At 39.2% G+C, this 21,256-nt stretch overlaps 2 protein-coding genes across 2 annotated transcripts; both read right to left on the reverse strand.

Moving 5' to 3' along the window:
* Positions 1 to 1,069: 1,069 nt before the first annotated feature.
* Positions 1,070 to 20,765, reverse strand: LOC137183780 (uncharacterized). The gene is made up of 5 exons (XM_067591081.1): positions 19,178 to 20,765; positions 17,065 to 17,273; positions 8,321 to 8,478; positions 7,763 to 7,796; positions 1,070 to 3,446 (listed from the first exon to the last, which is right to left on the reverse strand). Exons 1-5 carry the CDS (start codon positions 20,712 to 20,714, stop codon positions 1,704 to 1,706), a joined length of 3,681 nt encoding a protein of 1,226 aa, XP_067447182.1. The 5' UTR covers positions 20,715 to 20,765; the 3' UTR covers positions 1,070 to 1,703.
* On the reverse strand, positions 9,934 to 12,275 carry LOC137183529 (tripartite motif-containing protein 16-like). Its single transcript, XM_067590669.1, has one exon. The coding sequence runs from the start codon at positions 12,245 to 12,247 to the stop codon at positions 10,577 to 10,579; it is 1,671 nt and encodes a 556-aa protein (XP_067446770.1). The 5' UTR covers positions 12,248 to 12,275; the 3' UTR covers positions 9,934 to 10,576.
* Positions 20,766 to 21,256: the final 491 nt, after the last annotated feature.

Raw genomic sequence — 21,256 nt, forward strand, 5'->3', positions numbered from 1 at the left:
ATTTATGTATTTATGTAAAAATATATCGACCAATATAAAAAATAATGGGCCAATATATTAAATAAACATTGAAATATCGACATGGACCTAAAAGAAATCCTGTATTGTTTGTTCTCCAATTGCAACACAACCCATACTGCTAGCACTGCAATTACTTTTATATGCACAGTACTTCTAATAAAAACACTACTACTACTATGATTACTATCACATCTACTATCACAACAACACCATCATCAGAAACTTCTATTACTGCTATTACTATTAAAACAATCACTACTACCACTTTTACCAAAACTAAAACTATAATTTCTCAATTAAACAAAGATAAAACTGAAGTAATTGTTTTTGGAGTCAAGGAAGAGCAATTAAAAATCAACACTCAGCTTCAATTGATAATGTTAAAAACCACAAACCAAGCCAGAAATCTTGGTGTAGTCATGAACTCAGACCTGAATTCACAGGTAAAGACTTTTCTGTTTGATTGCTGCACATTTCACAGTGCTACTTTTCTTTTTCTGCCTTTGATTAAATCAAATTTTAGGGTTAATATCTTACACTGCAATGTAACTTTTATCTCCTGTTTTATCCGTCTTATTCAGTGGTGAGAAATAACTAAGTACATTTACTCAAGTACTGTACTTAAGTAAAAATTTTGAGGTACTTGTACTTTACTTGAGTATTTCCATTAGATGCTACTTTATACTTCCACTACATTTCAGAGGGAAATATTGTACTTTCTACTCCACTACATTTATTTGACAGCTTTAATTACCTATCAGATCAATATTTTACACATAAAACATTTGATCAATTTGTTATATATGTGTTATAAATTAACTATTCAACAGTATAATGTGTTGAAAGCATTCAAATGTTTTAGTGAAGAAAGCTGAAAGTACAGAGACTGACTGACAAACGTTTGTCTGCTCTGAACATGAACTCTGTACTTTGTGGTGTTTCAGGAGGAAAACTGCCTCAAATAAACTCTCATTTTAGTTTCACTTTTTCTCCACAAGCTTTGAATGAGATCCTGAGATGAAGACAGAAGAAAACACTTTGCTCACTGTTGAAATAATAACTTTATTGATTATGTAAAGCTTCAGATTGTTCACACATCTGATCAGTAAAGTCTGTTAAATGACTCTTGTTCAATGATTTCATGTACAGATTCACTTCATCCACACAATCAGTTAGTTTAACCCAGAATGTACAAGAACATAATAAATGATTATTATCATGATAATTACAGTTTGATTGTACATTTCTTTATGAACTTACAAAGTGATGAGAACAAAATATCTATGATGAAGGAAGTTCTGCTGTTTTCTCTGTTTAAGACACTGAAGTGGAAGAGAAACAACAGCACACAAATACATCAATACAAACATGAAACTAACATTTAGAACAAAGAGAAGTTCACATTTTCATCTGAAGAAACGTCAGTGAAGGTTAAAAACATCATCATGAGCAGTGATAGCCTCCATGGATAAAAACACACAGCAAAAAGTCACATTTAAAGAAACTCAAAACATTAAAAGAACAAATGAAAAGAAAATAAGTGTTGACAATCCCAGTTTGATTGACAGCTGATCTCTGTGCAGTTCAGAAACACCACAGCAACGAGCTCTCAGAAACAATGGAGACAAAAACATGAAGAATTACAACAGAATCTGACACATGAAGTCTGAAATGACTTCTGTCTATTTGAGTTTACACAACTCAACTGTGTCTCCATAATAAAGATAAAGTCCAGCATAGAGAGGCTGAGTGAATGTGGTCTGGACTCTGTGGAGGAGAGTCATGGTTTCAGAGACGCTGTAGAAGGACAGAATACCTGCTGTGTGATCCAGGTACACTCCTACTCTGGAGGAACGACGACCTGAGACAGGAGTTTGGATGTTGTTGAACCAAAATGTATAACTGTTACAATCTAACATCCAAGATTTGTTATTAAATCCAAATCCACATTCCTTTGAGGTTCCTGCTCTGCTGATATTCTTGTATGCGACTGCTACACAAACTCCTCCCCCTCTCGAATCCACCTCCCAGTAACAACGTCCAGTCAGACTCTCTCTACTCAGGACCTGACTCCAATTTGTGAATCTGTCTGGGTGACGAGAATAAGACTGTTGTTGTCTCATGCATGTTGCTTTTCTGTTCCCCTCAGATAATAACAGCTTTTTGTTCACTGTGTTTGGATCCAGTGTGATTTCACATGAATATTTTAAGAATCCAGCTCTGGTCTTGGGCTCTGGTTCTGGTTCTGGCAGTAAAACTTCCACTTCAGTCACTGTCAGTGAGATATTTGTCCATTTCTCCCTCAGGATGTCCTGTAGTTGATCTCTGAGCTCTGACACAGCTGCTGTCACATCCTCAAAGTATCTCAGAGGACGGATATTGATGCTGGATGAGTCTGTAGATGCACTGAGTTGTGACAGTGAGGGGTAGTTGTGTAGAAACTGGTTGTGATCCTCTGTGTGTGAGAGCTGCTTCAGTTCAGCGTCTTTCCTCTTCAGCTCAGTGATCTCCTGCTCCAGCTTCTCCTGAAGCTCTTTGACTCGACTCACTTCAGTTTCCTGCTGGGATCTGATCTGCTGCTTCACATCAGAGCTTCTTTTCTGGATGAGACGGATCAGCTCAATGAAGATCTTCTCACTGTTCTCCACTGCTTTATCAGCAGAGCGATTGACGGCCTTCAGCTCCTGTTGAAGCAGCTTCACATCTTTCTCTCTGTCCTGGATTCTCTGCTGGATGTTTTGTCGACTCACCTCGAGCTCTCTCTGCCTCTCAGTCCTTTCTGCTGCAGCTGAGACTGTGTCGTGGCCTTTATGTTCATCCACAGAGCAGAGATAACAGATACTCTGCTGATCAGTACGGCAGAACATCTTCATCACCTCATCATGACGAGAGCAGATGTTCTCCTGGAGCTTCTCTGAGGGGTTGACCAGCTTGTGTTTTTTAAATCTAGGTGATTCATAATGAAACTGAAGGTGTTTCTCACAGTAAGAGGCCAGACACACCAGACAGGACTTGAGGGCTTTCAGCTTCCTCCCAGTGCAGACATCACAGGCCACATCTTCAGGTCCAGCATAGCAGTGATCAGTAGGAGCAGCTTGGAGTCCAGTCTTCTTCAACTGCTCCACTAAAGCTGCTAACATGGTGTTTTTCCCCAGGACAGGCCTCTGTGTTATGGTCTGTCTGCACTGAGGGCAGCTGTAGATCTTCCTCCGATCCTCTTCATCCCAGAAGCCTTTAATACAGCTCATGCAGTAGCTGTGTCCACAGGGAATAGTCACCGGATCCTTCAGTAGATCCAGACAGATGGAACAAGAGAAGGTTTCTCGGTCCAGCTGATCTCCTTTCTGCGCCATTTCAGCTCTCAGTGGTAACGACTGTCTGAGGTTCACTTCCTGACAAGTGAAACAAGTTTGACAGCTCTTGTGCTACATTACATGTTGGTTACACCCATCTTCAAAATGTAGATGTGAAGGGGAGGGAACAAGGAAATATGAGCACAGAATGGAGCTTGTTGTGTTTGAGATCAGGAAGAAGAGGGAGGGCTTATCAAGTGCTGATTCATTCCAGGTAGAGGAGCAGTTTTAAAGGGATACTGGCTGCTTTTCGTTTGGCTAACGTGGCTCCTCGCTTTTCTGACTCACATCTCAGCTCCTCCCAGCGAGAACGGAGGAATTTAATTCACCAAAAGGGATGTCCTCACTCACTCTTATATTATTATCATGTATATTGAGCCTATTATCTATACCTGTACCCACTGTATATACTTATACTATACTATAGTTCACACATCATGGCTGCAGCTGTTATGTGGAGAAGAGTAGGTGGATCCAGATGCAGGAGACCGTAGGCAGAGTGAGGCTGAAGAATAACTGAAGAATAACTTCTTTAAACCATCCCAGAACTCGTATGAATACAACTTAAATAAGTGCACAAATCACAACGAGCACACACAGCAAAATAAACTCCAGCATTATAGCTGTTGACAAAACCATGAATAAATCAGTCTGTAAAACAGAGTGGCTGTATATTAAGGCTTCATGAAACAACATAAATTGAATGAAAAGAAAAATGCAGCTCTGACTAACATAGCTAGTGTTTAGTTCACTTTAGCACTTAGTTCCTATGAGAGTCGATGTAGCCAGCAACAGTATCTCAAGTAGTCCTTAAATATAATCTGCAACCTCTCTTATCTGTCCTTCTTCCCACTCAGTCCAGTCTTAAACAGGCAGAAAAGCCTGATGGCAACTGGTGGAGTGGTGGAGGGACACAGAGCCAGACTGGGACAGAACCATAACAGCAGCTGTTGTACTACTGGACTTCTTTTGCACAATTCACTTACAGAATCTAAGGTATTGAAAGGTATAAATTGCATTGTTTGTTTAACATCACCACTCTAATTTCTTTAATCTCTTTTTTTAATTTCATTTATTTTTTCAAGGTTAACTGTATTACAGTACATTTACAGCAACATGTTGCTATTACAACCTTTACTCCAGCTAATGAGCAAAAATTGAATAAAACAGATCAAACAGAAAACTAAAAACTTTACAGTGCAGTGAGAGATATGAATAAATGTCCCCAAATGTAACATCCTAAAAGAATAATACTACAAATTTTCAGAAATTTGACACTCTTCTTGACCCTCATTTCAGTCAACTGTTGTTAAAATCAAGTTTGACTGGTATATACATATAGAAACAACAAATGGACAACAACATGCAGTGTCTTTATATGAGTCAAACAGTGTCTGTAAACAAGGATACCAGTAGTACAAAGGTGTGCAAGAGTGCAAAGAGTGCTGAATAAATATTGAATGGGTAATGTAATGAATTATTTTATATACATATGGTAAGTGTCTGCTTACAACTACAGTGTGTTATAAACCATTTATTACCTGTTTATTTACTGCTTATAACATATGTAAGCATTAACAAATTATGCACATAAAATACCTCCATTTCTGCCTTTTTCTTTTGGTTGAATGATTATGAAATAGTTTATTTGTGCTTATGGCAATAGTGGAAGAAGTACTCTGATCCTTTACTTAAGTAAAGGTATCAATACCACAATGTAAAATTACTTCATTACAAGTAAAGTCTGGATTTAAAAAAACGTACTTAAGTAAAAGTACATAAGTATTACCAGGTAAATTAAATTGAAGTACTTACAGACATACAATGCAAGATTTGTCGCTTGCTTGTTTCACAGCAGTTAGCCTACATACTAAAGCACAAATAAAGAAGCCCACACCTCCACACAACCCTGCAGGAAGGTGCCGCATTGCCGGACTTTGTGTGAATGCAGAGTTTCATCCTGTCTGCTGTGGCTTCTCTGCTCTGCATGTGTGTAGCTCAGCCCCGCCCTCGGTCAACAGACACACAGACCTGCAGCTCTTTATACATCCATGACACAGAGACAGAGAGCAGAGCGGAGCAGAGAAAAGAGACGGAGACAGCCATGTAACCTGGTCGATACGCTATGAGTCCTAACCGACATGCATTTTGGCAAAGTCCATTCTGTTTTTTTGTGTCTCCCTCTTAAAAGTTGGGTCTTCCTGGGTCTTCTACCATCATTCAGACAGTCAGCGGACAGCGCAACTTGAAACTATTCTCCTTGAACTTGAATATCAGCTTGGATCTGTATTGAAGTTTTCCTTGGTTCTTTCTCAATCATTCAATCTTTCTGTTCAATCTCTGGCCAATTTTCTTCTTGCCACCACATCCAGAGATGTTGGCTACAGTTCCATGGGCCTTAAACTTCTTAATAATATTGGCAACAGTGGTCACAAGAACATCAGGCTCTTTGGAGATAGTCTTGTAACCTTTACGTTGACCATGCTTGGCTGTTACCTTTTTTCTAATATCTTCAGACCACTCTCTAGTTTTCCTTCTGTTTTCCATCTTCAATGTGATGCACACAGCGGCACAAAACAGCAGAGTGAGTCATTTTCTCCTTTTAAACTGGCTGCATGAGTGATTATAAGACTGAAAACACCTGTGATACTAATTAAAACACAATAGTCTGCTTAAACTATCACTACCAATCAGTTATTTCTAACAAATTCTAAAGGGTACCAATAATTTTGTTGAACATAGACATTGACATAGACATAGATTGAAACATAGACATGCATTGATAGTAAAATATCTTTTAATTTCAACACTGTTCAGTATGAATGGTGCATTATTTTAATAAAATGCAAGGGTACCAATACTTCTGTCCACGCCTGTGTATGTGCACATCATGTTAATATGTGCCATTTACTGGCTGTAGACATTTTCATTCATTATTTCATATTTTATAAAAGCACATGTAGGCTTCTCCTCAGGTACACCTGCACACAGTTTTTCAGGTACTTGGCTGATGGGTTGTTCATGCATCTTGGAGAAGGGTTAATACCTTTTACAGGCACTTTTCTACTGTGGTAGGTAAAGTATCAGAAATGCTCCAACCCTGCAGCAGGAACCTGAGGATAAAGTCATGGCTGCAGTCAGCTTCCACTGTGTAGTTTTTCCTGTTGATCCTCAGATATCAACGCGTGAGGTCACATTACTACACGCTTGATAACATATCACTGTAGATAACTGTGTCAAAACTATTCACTGTGTTCTAGTTTTGTCACCCATGTATGGGAAAAAACTCATTTACAAAAAAAAAACAGGCAGGTGAAAGTGAACCACAACTGTTGTTAGTGGTGAATGTTTGGTGACTTGTTCAACAAGCTAAGCTACAGCACAAGACGCGTGTTCATGTTTGTAAGTTAGATAAGAAGGAGACAAAGCTAATGTGGTTTGCTGTTCAGAGTCTGTGGCTCTTGTGTTGTGGAGCAGGATGCTATCAGGCTCAGTGTGACCGTCTGCTCTAGTGATGATACAATGACATGATATCGCTTTATGCAAAGATTTGATTTGCTGTATCGAAATAAGGACTCCAGCTACATAAGTGGATGAACAGTATTTAATGGAAATAATGTAAAGGGGGACACCATCATGAAATCAAAGAATTTAAAATATAAATTTCTCCCCTTTGCTTTTTTTCTCAGAACACAGGACAAGTGATTTACAGAGCAGATATGTTGCTGTAGTAGACAAACAATTGCTGTTTAATTTCAGTTGGACTTTAAAGACCTTGCAGTTATATTGTACAGTATGTAGTATTGCAATTTATGCACTGTCCACATTATAAGGTACCATTCTGAGAAGTAAGCCAGCCTGAACGATCAGGCCTCTGGAAAGGAGTCTCGTAGAGAGGGCGACCCTCTTTAAGGTTCCAAATCCAATTTTTTTTGCCTCCAAGTGACTCAGATCTGATTTTTTCATATCAGATCTGGATTACTTACATATGTGGTCCTATCTGATTTATATCTGGTCTCTGGCTATGCGACCGCTGTCAGAATGGTCAGATCAGACTCTATGTGGTTTTCTTAACGTCTCATTTCTCTGCATTTATCGCCTGTTGCCATCATTCAGTTTCGGCACCTCACAAATCTGTAAAAATGAATATGGAGGAGAGCAACAACAGTGACGGAGGTCAATGGAAAGGTGAGGAAGTTTCACATTTGTTGGACATTTATGGAGAAGCTGCTATTCAAGCTACACTGGAAGGAACTTATCATAACCGTATGCTGGCACAGCCACATCATCCATGTTTATGATTTAACGTTATTCTTGAACGCATGCGGGTCACATGTTGGTTTAATCTGAGCATGTGTTGCAGTTTAGGACCTCAACAGTATTCACACCGGAGCCGGATACATGCCACTGACGAACATGAATCTGGACCAACAACACAAAAAGATCAGATCTGACTAAAAAATCAGAATTGAGCATTAAGGCCTGTAATGAGAACAAAGCCTATGATACAGGATGTGAGAATGATGAATATAATTTCTGTCATTTTTCTTTTAACCTCTGACAACAAAATGTACTTTCCGTTAGCTGAACCTGACGATCTAAAACTGTGCACACATGCCGGCTGTTCTGAGGAAAACATCCTCCAAATTGTTCACATGATCATCTAATGGCAACGTTTATTTATATTGTGTAGAGAAAAACAAGCACACACATACAATACCAGAAAGAAAAGTCACCACAGTTCATCAGTATAATTTGTGGCTCCACTTCTATCATACAAACAGATTTTGTGGTGGGTTTTTTTACACAGATCTGTTGGCGTTGGCTTCATTCTGGCCTGTTTCTAAACATCCACAGGACACTGAGCGTGTCAGCAGCGAGGTTTCTCGTTCTCAGTGCCGGTCTTGGTGATGAAGAGTCTTTTGAGGAAGAGGAGCTGCAGGTACCCAGAGGTGACGATGAGGAGGCTGAGGGCCACCGACCACCAGGTGACGTACTGCGAGTTGGACTGCAGCAGGAAGAAGTCGGCGCTCTTCATCATGCGGTCGAAGGCGTAGTGGCGGATCGTGTGGAAAACGTAGAGCTCCACCTTGTGAGTCGAATCCTGCAACATCAGAACAGACACATCCAATAAAATACTACAAACATTAATACTGTTACTGCCATAACTATTACAAATACTAGTACCACCATTACTACTCACATTCATTACTGCTACTGTCCTTTCTTTAACCTAATAACACAAAAAATAGAGTTACCTTTACTATCATTATTATTTATAATTATTGCAAATTGAGCCCAAATACATCAGTATTGTAAATTTATCTACAGATTTGATCAGATATATTGTTATCTGTGTCTCCATTCAAGTTAATTGTTCAACTGATCAATGTCCTGCTCGCTACATATTTTGGTCACAAATTTAAGATTAAAATGTTTTAAATATTTAAGCACATGTATTATGTATGTGAATATATATGTTTGGATTTTTTAACTTTTACTTACTTTTGATTTACATAATCACATGAAATTCTATTTTTCTTCCCATAGAGCCCAGGAAGTGTAGTTGTTGTGAATGTAACTGTTAACAGGGATCCAAATAAATAAACAAACACATTTTAAGAACCAGATTTAAGCTATCTTTATCAATATTTATGTATTTATGTAAAAAAATATCGACCAATATAAAAAATAATGGGCCAATATATTAAATAAACATTGAAATATCGACATGGACCTAAAAGAAATCCTGTATTGTTTGTGCTCTAATTGCAACACAACCCATACTGCTAGCACTGTAATTACTTTTATATGCACAGTACTTCTAATAAAAACACTACTACTACTATGATTACTATCACATCTACTATCACAACAACACCATCATCAGAAACTTCTATTACTGCTATTACTATTAAAACAATCACTACTACCACTTTTACCAAAACTAAAACTATAATTTCTCAATTAAACAAAGATAAAACTGAAGTAATTGTTTTTGGAGTCAAGGAAGAGCAATTAAAAACCAGCACTCAGCTTCAATTGATAATGTTAAAAACCACAAACCAAGCCAGAAATCTTGGTGTAGTCATGGACTCAGACCTGAATTTCAAGCTACATTAAGACAAATATAAAAAAAGAAAACTAAGTATATTTATTAAATTACTTTACTTGAGTATTTCCATTAGATGCTACTTTATACTTCCACTCATTTCAGAGGGAAATATTGTACTTTCTACTCCACTACATTTATTTGACAGCTTTAATTACCTATCAGATCAATATTTTACACATAAAACATTTGATCAATTTGTTATATATGTGTTATAAATCAGACTATTCAACAGTATAATGTGTTGAAAGCATTAAAATGTTTTAGTGAAGAAAGCTGAAAGTACAGAGACCGACTGACAAACGTTTGTCTGCTCTGAACATGAACTCTGTACTTTGTGGTGTTTCAGGAGGAAAACTGCCTCAAATAAACTCTCATTTTAGTTTCACATTTTCTCCACAAGCTTTGAATGAGATCCTGAGATGAAGACAGAAGAAAACACTTTGCTCACTGTTGAAATAATAACTTTATTGATTATGTAAAGCTTCAGATTGTTCACACATCTGATCAGTAAAGTCTGTTAAATGACTCTTGTTCAATGATTTCATGTACAGATTCACTTCATCCACACAATCAGTTAGTTTAACCCAGAATGTACAAGAACACAATAAATGATTATTATCATGATGATTACAGTTTGATTGTACATTTCTTTATGAATTTACAAAGTGATGAGAACAAAATATCAATGATGAAGGAAGTTCTGCTGTTTTCTCTGTTTAAGACACTGAAGTGGAAGAGAAACAACAGCACACAAATACATCAATACAAACATGAAACTAACATTTAGAACAAAGAGAAGTTCACATTTTCATCTGAAGAAACGTCAGTGAAGGTTAAAAACATCATCATGAGCAGTGATAGCCTCCATGGATAAAAACACACAGCAAAAAGTCACATTTAAAGAAACTGAAAACATTAAAAGAACAACAAATGAAAAGAAAATAAGTGTTGATAATCCCAGTTTGATTGACAGCTGATCTCTGTGCAGTTCAGAAACACCACAGCAACGAGCTCTCAGAAACAATGGAGACAAAAACATGAAGAATTACAACAGAATCTGACACATGAAGTCTGAAATGACTTCTGTCTATTTGAGTTTACACAACTCAGCTGTGACTTCTTTATAAAGCCAAAGTCCAGCATAGAGAGGCTGAGTGAATGTGGTCTGGACTCTGTGGAGGAGAGTCATGGTTTCAGAGACGCTGTAGAAGGACAGAATACCTGCTGTGTGATCCAGGTACACTCCTACTCTGGAGGAACCAGGACCTGAGACGGGAGTTTGGATGTTGTTGAAGTTAAATTCATAACTGTAAGTGCCACAATTTAACATCCAAGATTTGTCATTAAATCCAAATCCACATTCATTTGAGTCTCCTGCTCTGCTGATATTCTTGTATGCGACTGCTACACAAACTCCTCTCCCGCTCCACTCCACCTCCCAGTAACAACGTCCAGTCAGACTCTCTCTACTCAGGACCTGCAAATAATCAGTGAATCTGTCTGGATGACGAGAATAAGACTGTGGTTGACTCATGTATGTTGCTTTTCTGTTCCCCTCAGATAATAACAGCCGTGTGTTTGCTGTGTTTGGATCCAGTGTGATTTCACGTGAATATTTTAAGAATCCAGCTCTGGTCTTGGGTTCTGCTTCTGACAGTAAAACGTCCACTTCAGTCACTGTCAGTGAGATGTTTGTCCATTTCTCCCTCAGGATGTCCTGTAGTTGATCTCTGAGCTCTGACACAGCTGCTGTCACATCCTCAAAGTGTCTCAGAGGACGGATATCGATGCTGGATGAGCCTGTAGATGCACTGAGTTGTGACAGTGAGGGGTAGTTGTGTAGAAACTGGTTGTGATCCTCTGTGTGTGAGAGCTGCTTCAGTTCAGCGTCTTTCCTCTTCAGCTCAGTGATCTCCTGCTCCAGCTTCTCCTGAAGCTCTTTGACTCGACTCACTTCAGTTTCCTGCTGGGATCTGATCTGCTGCTTCACATCAGAGCTTCTTTTCTGGATGAGACGGATCAGCTCAGTGAAGATCTTCTCACTGTCCTCCACTGCTTTATTAGCAGAGCGATTGACGGCCTTCATCCTCTGTTGAAGCAGCTTCACATCTTTTTCTCTGTCCTGGATTCTCTGCTGGATGTTTTGTCGACTCACCTCGAGCTCTCTCTGCCTCTCAGTCCTTTCTGCTGCAGCTGAGACTGTGTCGTGGCCTTTATGTTCATCCACAGAGCAGAGATAACAGATACACTGCTGATCAGTACGGCAGAACATCTTCATCACCTCATCATGACGAGAGCAGATGTTCTCCTGGAGCTTCTCTGAGGGGTCGACCAGCTTGTGTTTTTTAAATCTAGGTGATTCATAATGAAACTGAAGGTGTTTCTCACAGTAAGAGGCCAGACACACCAGACAGGACTTGAGGGCTTTCAGCTTCCTCCCAGTGCAGACATCACAGGCCACATCTTCAGGTCCAGCATAGCAGTGATCAGCAGGAGCAGCTTGGAGTCCAGTCTTCTTCAGCTGCTCCACTAAAGCTGCTAACATGGTGTTTTTCCCCAGGACAGGCCTCGGTGCAAAGGTCTGTCTGCACTGAGGGCAGCTGTAGATCTTCCTCTGATCCTCTTCATCCCAGAAGCCTTTAATACAGCTCATGCAGTAGCTGTGTCCACAGGGAATAGTCACCGGATCCTTCAGTAGATCCAGACAGATGGAACAAGAGAAGGTTTCTCGGTCCAGCTGATCTCCTTTCTGCGCCATTTCAGCTCTCAGTGGTAACGACTGTCTGAGGTTCACTTCCTGACAGGTGAAACAAGTTTGACAGCTCTTGTGCTACATTACATGTTGGTTACACCCATCTTCATACTGTAGATGTGAAGGGGAGGGAACAAGGAAATATGAGCACAGAGTGGAGCTTGTTGTGTTTGAGATCAGGAAGAAGAGGGAGGGCTTATCAAGCGCTGATTCATTCCAGGTAGAGGAGCAGTTATAAAGGGATACTGGCTGCTTTTCATTTGGCTAACGTGGCTCCTCGCTTTTCTGACTCACATCTCAGCTCCTCCCAGCAAGAACGGAGGAATTTAATTCACCAAAAGGGACGTCCTCACTCACTCTTATATTATTATCATGTATATTGAGCCTATTATCTATACCTGTACCTACTGTATATACTTATACTATACTATAGTTCACACATCATGGCTGCAGCTGTTATGTGGAGCAGAGTAGGTGGATCCAGATGCAGGAGACCGTAGGCAGAGTGAGGCTGAAGAATAACTGAAGAATAACTTCTTTAAACCATCCCAGAACTCGTATGAATACAACTTAAATAAGTGCACAAATCACAACGAGCACACACAGCAAAATAAACTCCAGCATTATAGCTGTTGACAAAACCATGAATAAATCAGTCTGTAAAACAGAGTGGCTGTATATTAAGGCTGCATGAAACAACATAAATTGAATGAAAAGAAAAATGCAGCTCTGACTAACATAGCTAGTGTTTAGTTCACTTTAGCACTTAGTTCCTATGAGAGTCGATGTAGCCAGCAACAGTATCTCAAGTAGTCCTTAAATACAATCTGCAACCTCTCTTATCTGTCCTTCTTCCCACTCAGTCCAGTCTTAAACAGGCAGAAAAGCCTGATGGCAACTGGTGGAGTGGTGGAGGGACACAGAGCCAGACTGGGACAGAACCATAACAGCAGCTGTTGTACTACTGGACTTCTTTTATACAATTCACTTACACAATCTAAGGTATTGAAACATATAAATTGGATATAGTTTGTTTAACATCACCACACTAATTTTTCTAATCTCTTTTTTTAATGTCATTTATTTTTTCAAGCTTAACTGTATTACAGTACATTTACAGCAACATGTTGCTATTACAACCTTTACTCCAGCTAATGAGCAAAATTTGAATAAAACAGATCAAACAGAAAAATAAAAACTTTACAGTGCAGTGAGAGATATGAATAAATGTCCCCAAATGTAACATCCTAAAAGAATAATACTACAAATTTTCAGAAATTTGACATTCTTCTTGACCCTCATTTCAGTCAACTGTTGTTAAAATCAAGTTTGACTGGTATATACATATAGAAACAACAAATGGACAACAACATGCAATGTCTTTATATGAGTCAAACAGTTTCTGTAAACAAGGATACCAGTAGTACAAAGGTGTGCAAGAGTGCAAAGAGTGCTGAATAAATATTGAATGGGTAATGTAATGAATTATTTTATATACATATGGTAAGTGTCTGCTTACAACTACAGTGTGTTATAAATCATTTATTACCTGTTTATCTACTGCTTATAACATATGTAAGCATTAACAAATTATGCACATAAAATACCTCCATTTCTGCCTTTTTCTTTTGGTTGAATGATTATGAAATAGTTTATTTGTGCTTACAGCAATAGTGGAAGAAGTACTCAGATCCTTTACTTAAGTAAAGGTATCAATACCACAATGTAAAATTACTTCATTACAAGTAAAGTCTGGATTTAAAAAAACGTACTTAAGTAAAAGTACATAAGTATTACCAGGTAAATTAAATTGAAGTACTTACAGACATACAATGCAAGATTTGTCGCTTGCTTGACTTTGCATTGCCGGACTTTGTGTGAATGCAGAGTTTCATCCTGTCTGCTGCGGCCTCTCTGCTCTGCGTGTGTGTAGCTCAGCCCCGCCCTCGGTCAACAGACACACAGACCTGCAGCTCTTTATACATCCATGACACAGAGACAGAGAGCAGAGCGGAGCAGAGAAAAGAGACGGAGACAGCCATGTAACCTGGTTGATACGCTATGAGTCCTAACCGACATGCATTTTGGCAAAGTCCATTCTGTTTTTTTGTGTCTCCCTCTTAAAAGTTGGGTCTTCCTGGGTCTTCTACCGTCATTCAGACAGCGAACGGACAGCGCAACTTGAAACTATTCTCCTTGAACTTGAATATCAGCTTGGATCTGTATTGAAGTTTTCCTTGGTTCTTTCTCAATCATTCTATCCTTCTGATCAATCTCTGGCCAATTTTCCTCTTGCCACCACATCCAGAGATGTTGGCTACAGTTCCATGGGCCTTAAACTTCTTAATAATATTGGCAACAGTGGTCACAAGAACATCAGGCTCTTTGAAGATAGTCTTATAACCTTTACATTGACCATGCTTAGCTGTTACCTTTTTTCTAATATCTTCAGACCACTCTCTAGTTTTCCTTCTGTTTTCCATGTTCAATGTGATGCACACAGCGGCACAAAACAGCAGAGTGAGTCATTTTCTCCTTTTAAACTGGCTGCATGAGTGATTATAAGACTGAAAACACCTGTGATACTAATTAAAACACAATAGTCTGCTTAAACTATCACTACCAATCAGTTATTTCTAACAAATTCTAAAGGGTACCAATAATTTTGTTGAACATAGACATAGACATAGACATAGATTGAAACATAGACATGCATTGATAGTAAAATATCTTTTAATTTCAACACTGTTCAGTATGAATGGTGCATTATTTTAATAAAATGCAAGGGTACCAATACTTCTGTCCACGCCTGTGTATGTGCACATCATGTTAATATGTGCCATTTACTGGCTGTAGACATTTTCATTCATTATTTCATATTTTATAAAAGCACATGTAGGCTTCTCCTCAGGTACACCTGCACACAGTTTTTCAGGTACTTGGCTGGTGGGTTGTTCATGCATCTTGGAGAAGGGTTAATACCTTTTACAGGCACTTTTCTACTGTGGTAGGTAAAGTATCAGAAATGCTCCAACCCTGCAGCAGGAACCTGAGGATAAAGTCATGGCTGCAGTCAGCTTCCACTGTGTAGTTTTTCCTGTTGATCCTCAGATATCAATGCGTGAGGTCACATTACTACACGCTTGATAACATATCACTGTAGATAACTGTGTCAAAACTATTCACTGTGTTCTAGTTTTGTCACCCATGTATGGGAAAAAACTAATTTACAAAAAAAACAGGCAGGTGAAAGTGAACCACAACTGTTGTTAGTGGTGAATGTTTGGTGACTTGTTCAACAAGCTAAGCTGCAGCACAAGACGCGTGTTCATGTTTGTAAGTTAGATAAGAAGGAGACAAAGCTAATGTGGGTTGCTGTTCAGAGTCTGTGGCTCTTGTGTTGTGGAGCAGGATGCTATCAGGCTCAGTGTGACCGTCTGCTCTAGTGATGATACAATGACATGATATCACTTTATGCAAAGATTTAATTTGCTATACTGAAATAAGGACTCCAGCTACATAAGTATATAATGGAAATAATGTAAAGGGGGGACACCATCATGAAATCAAAGAATTTAAAATATAAATTTCTCCCCTTTGCTTTTTTTCTCAGAACACAGGACAAGTGATTTACAGAGCAGATATGTTGCTGTAGTAGACAAACAATTGCTGTTTAATTTCAGTTGGACTTTAAAGACCTTGCAGTTATATTGTAAAGTATGTAGTATTGCAATTTACGCACTGTCCTCATTATAAGGTACCATTCTGAGAAGTAAGCCAGCCTGAACGATCAGGCCTCTGGAAAGGAGTCTCGTAGAGAGGGCGACCCTCTTTAAGGCTCCAAATCCAATTTTTTTTGCCTCCAAGTGACTCAGATCTGATTTTTTCATATCAGATCTGGATCACTTACATATGTGGTCCTATCTGATTTATATCTGGTCTCTGGCTATGCGACCGCTGTCAGAATGGTCAGATCAGACTCTATGTGGTTTTCTTAACGTCTCATTTCTCTGCATTTATCGCCTGTTGTCATCATTGAGTTTCGGCACCTCACAATTCTGTAAAAATTAATATGGAGGAGAGCAACAACAGTGACGGAGGTCAATGGAAAGGTGAGGAAGTTTCACATTTGTTGGACATTTATGGAGAAGCTGCTATTCAAGCTACACTTGAAGGAACTTATCATAACCGTATGCTGGCACAGCCACATCATCCATGTTTATGATTTAACGTTATTCTTGAACGCATGCGGGTCACATGTTGGTTAAATCTGAGCATGTGTTGCAGTTTAGGACCTCAACAGTATTCACACCGGAGCCGGATACATGCCACTGATGAACACGAATCTGGACCAACAACACAAAAAGATCAGATCTGACTAAAAAATCAGAATTGAGCATTAAGGCCTGTAATGAGAACAAAGCCTATGATACAGGATGTGAGAATGATGAATATAATTTCTGTCATTTTTCTTTTAACCTCTGACAACAAAATGTACTTTCCGTTAGCTGAACCTGACATGGTACGATCTAAAACTGTGCACACATGCCGGCTGTTCTGAGGAAAACATCACAAATTGTTCACATGATCATCTAATGGCAACGTTTATTTATATTGTGTAGAGAAAAACAAGCACACAGATACAATACCAGAAAGAAAAGTCACCACAGTTTATCAGTATAATTTGTGGCTCCACTTCTATCATACAAACAGATTTTGTGGTGTTTTTTATACACAGATCTGTTGGCGTTGGCTTCATTCTGGCCTGTTTCTAAACATCCAGAGGACACTGAGCGTGTCAGCAGCGAGGTTTCTCGTTCTCAGTGCCGGTCTTGGTGATGAAGAGTCTTTTGAGGAAGAGGAGCTGCAGGTACCCGGAGGTGACGATGAGGAGGCTGAGGGCCACCGACCACCAGGTGACGTACTGCGAGTTGGACTGCAGCAGGAAGAAGTCGGCGCTCTTCATCATGCGGTCGAAGGCGTAGTGGCGGATCGTGTGGAAAACGTAGAGCTCCACCTTGTGAGTCGAATCCTGCAACATCAGAACAGACACATCCAATAAAATACTACAAACATTAATACTGTTACTGCCATAACTATTACAAATACTAGTACCACCATTACTACTCACACTCATTACTGCTACTAGCCTTTCTTTAACCTAATAACACAAAAAATAGAGGTACCTTTACTATCATTATTATTTATTATTATTGCAAATTGAGCCCAAATACATCAGTATTGTAAATTTATCTACAGATTTGATCAGATATATTGTTATCTGTGTCTCCATTCAAGTTAATTGTTCAACTGTTCAATGTCCTGCTCGCTACATATTTTGGTCACAAATTTAAGATTAAAATGTTTTAAATATTTAAGCACATGTATTATGTATGTGAATATATATGTTTTGTTTTGTTTTTTTAACTTTTACTTACTTTTGATTTACATAATCACATGAAATTCTACTTTTCTTCCCATAGAGCCCAGGAAGTGTAGTTGTTGTGAATGTAACAGTTAATGGGGATCCAAATAAATGAACAAACACATTTTAAGAACCAGATTTAAGCTATCTTTATCAATATTTATGTATTTATGTAAAAATATATCGACCAATATAAAAAACAATGGGCCAATATATCAAATAAACATTGAAATATCAACATGGACCTAAAAGAAATCCTGTATTGTTTGTTCTCTAATTGCAACACAACCCATACTGCTAGCACTGTAATTACTTTTATATGCACAGTACTTCTAATAAAAACACTACTACTACTATGATTACTATCACATCTACTATCACAACAACACCATCATCAGAAACTTCTATTACTGCTATTACTATTAAAACAATCACTACTACCACTTTACCAAAACTAAAACTATAATTTCTCAATTAAACAAAGATAAAACTGAAGTAATTGTTTTTGGAGTCAAGGAAGAGCAATTAAAAATCAACACTCAGCTTCAATTGATAATGTTAAAAACCACAAACCAAGCCAGAAATCTTGGTGTAGTCATGGACTCAGACCTGAATTCACAGGTAAAGACTTTTCTGTTTGATTGCTGCACATTTCACAGTGCTACTTTTCTTTTTCTGCCTTTGATTAAATCAAATTTTAGGGTTAATATCTAACACTGCAATGTAACTTTTATTCTCCTGTTTTATCCGTCTTATTCAGTGGTGAAAAATAACCAAGTACATTTACTCAAGTACTGTAATTAAGTAAAAATTTTGAGGTACTTGTACTTTACTTGAGTATTTCCATTTGATGCTACTTTATACTTCCACTACATTTCAGAGGGAAATATTGTACTTTCTACTCCACTACATTTATTTGACAGCTTTAATTACCTATCAGATCAATATTTTACAAATAAAACATTTGATCAATTTGATGAAGGAAATTCTGTTTTCTCTGTTTAAGACGCTGAAGTGGAAGAGAAACAACAGCACACAAATACATCAATACAGACATGAAACTAACATTTAGAACAAAGAGAAGTTCACATTTTCATCTGAAGAAACGTCAGTGAAGGTTAAAAACATCATCATGAGCAGTGATAGCCTCCATGGATAAAAACACACAGGAAAAAGTCACATTTAAAGAAACTCAAAACATTAAAAGAACAACAAATGAAAATAGAAAATAAGTGTTGACAATCCCAGTTTGATTGACAGCTGATCTCTGTGCAGTTCAGAAACACCACAGCAACGAGCTCTCATAAACAATGGAGACAAAAACATGAAGAATTACAACAGAATCTGACACATGAAGTCTGAAATGACTTCTGTCTATTTGACTTTACACAACTCAGCTGTGGCTCCAGAGAAATAAAGATAAAGTCCAGCATAGAGAGGCTGAGTGAATGTGGTCTGGACTCTGTGGAGGAGAGTCATGGTTTCAGAGACGCTGTAGAAGGACAGAATACCTGCTCTGTGATCCAGGTACACTCCTACTCTGGAGGAACGACGACCTGAGACGGGAGTTTTGATGTTGTTGAACCAAAATGTATAACTGTCAGTGTTACAATCTAACATCCAAGATTTGTCATTAAATCCAAATCCACATTCATTTGAGTCTCCTGCTCTGCTGATATTCTTGTATGTGACTGCTACACAAACTCCATCCCCTCTCCACTCCACCTCCCAGTAACAACGTCCAATCAGACTCTCTCTACTCAGGACCTGATGCCACCATCCAATGAATCTGTCTGGGTGATGAGAAGACTGTGGTCGACTCATGAATGTTGCTTTTCTGTTCCCCTCAGATAATAACAGATATGTGTTTGCTGTGTTTGGATCCAGTGTGATTTCACATGAATATTTTAAGAATCCAGCTCTGGTCTTGGGTTCTGCTTCTGACAGTAAAACGTCCACTTCAGTCACTGTCAGTGAGATGTTTGTCCATTTCTCCCTCAGGATGTCCTGTAGTTGATCTCTGAGCTCTGACACAGCTGCTGTCACATCCTCAAAGTATCTCAGAGGACGGATATTGATGCTGGATGAGTCTGTAGATGCACTGAGTTGTGACAGTGAGGGGTAGTTGTGTAGAAACTGGATGTGATCCTCTGTGTGTGACAGCTGCTTCAGTTCAGCGTCTTTCCTCTTCAGCTCAGTGATCTCCTGCTCCAGCTTCTCCTGAAGCTCTTTGACTCGACTCACTTCAGTTTCCTGCTGGGATCTGATCTGCTGCTTCACATCAGAGCTTCTTTTCTGGATGAGACGGATCAGCTCAGTGAAGATCTTCTCACTGTCCTCCACTGCTTTATCAGCAGAGCGATTGACGGCCTTCAGCTCCTGTTGAAGCAGCTTCACATCTTTCTCTCTGTCCTGGATTCTCTGCTGGATGTTTTGTCGACTCACCTCGAGCTCTCTCTGCCTCTCAGTCCTTTCTGCTGCAGCTGAGACTGTGTCGTGGCCTTTATGTTCCTCCATAGAGCAGAGATAACAGATACTCTGCTGATCAGTACGGCAGAACATCTTCATCACCTCATTATGACGAGAGCAGATGTTCTCCTGGAGCTTCTCTGAGGGCTCAACCAGCTTGTGTTTCTTTAGTGGAGCTGCATCATAATGAGGCTGCAGGTGTTTCTCACAGTAAGAGGCCAGACACACCAGACAGGACTTGAGGGCTTTCAGCTTCCTCCCAGTGCAGACATCACAGGCCACATCTTCAGGTCCAGCATAGCAGTGATCAACAGGAGCAGCTTGGAGTCCAGTCTTCTTCAGCTGCTCCACTAAAGCTGCTAACATGGTGTTTTTCCCCAGGACAGGCCTCTGTGTTATGGTCTGTCTGCACTGAGGGCAGCTGTAGATCTTCCTCTGATCCTCTTCATCCCAGGAGCCTTTAATACAGCTCATGCAGTAGCTGTGTCCACAGGGAATAGTCACCGGATCCTTCAGTAGATCCTGACAGATGGAACAAGAGAAGGTTTCTCGGTCTAGCTGAACTCCTTTCTGCGCCATCTCAGCTCTCAGTGGCAACGACTGTTTGAGGTTCACTTCCTGAGGAAGTGAAACAAGTTTGACCTCTGATCTGAACAACATGTGTTTCTGCAATAAATGGAGCCTGACAGCTCTTGTGCTACATCACATGTTGGTTACACCTATCTTCAAACTGTAGATCTGAAGGGGAGGGAATGAGGAAATATGAGCACAGAGTGGAGCTTGTTGTGTTTGAGAGCAGGAAGAAGAGGGAGGGCTTATCAAGTGCTGATTCATTTCAGGTAGAGGAGCAGTTTTAAAAGGATACTAGCTGCTTTTCATTTGGCTAACATGGCCATAAAACAGTAGTCCTCACCTAAGGGCGAGGACCTTATTGTTTTTTGTGTATTTGTTTGTTTGTTTCTTCTTTCTCTTTCTTTATTATTACGCCACTTAAACCCTAAATTTGACCCCCTAAACATGCTCAAAAACTCACCAAATTTGGCACGCACATCGGGTCTCATGAAAAATTTGATAAAATGTAAAAATTATCCCCTAAAGTGCCAAAATGTGCTCTCTAGCGC

Source organism: Thunnus thynnus, chromosome 5, assembly GCF_963924715.1.
Source record: "Thunnus thynnus chromosome 5, fThuThy2.1, whole genome shotgun sequence".
NCBI classification, from domain to species: domain Eukaryota; kingdom Metazoa; phylum Chordata; class Actinopteri; order Scombriformes; family Scombridae; genus Thunnus; species Thunnus thynnus.

Excerpts from the sequence above, each read along its gene's own strand:
- LOC137183529 (XM_067590669.1), bottom strand. The coding sequence starts at position 12,247 with ATGGCGCAGAAAGGAGATCAGCTGGACCGAGAAACCTTCTCTTGTTCC.
- LOC137183780 (XM_067591081.1), bottom strand. The coding sequence starts at position 20,714 with ATGGCGCAGAAAGGAGTTCAGCTAGACCGAGAAACCTTCTCTTGTTCC. Across the intron at positions 8,479-17,064 it reads TTCATCACCAAGACCGGCAC|GATTCGACTCACAAGGTGGA; the intron begins TGAGAACGAGAA and ends CTGATGTTGCAG. Across the intron at positions 7,797-8,320 it reads CTCCTCATCGTCACCTCTGG|ATTCATGTTCGTCAGTGGCA; the intron begins GTACCTGCAGCT and ends TTGTTGGTCCAG.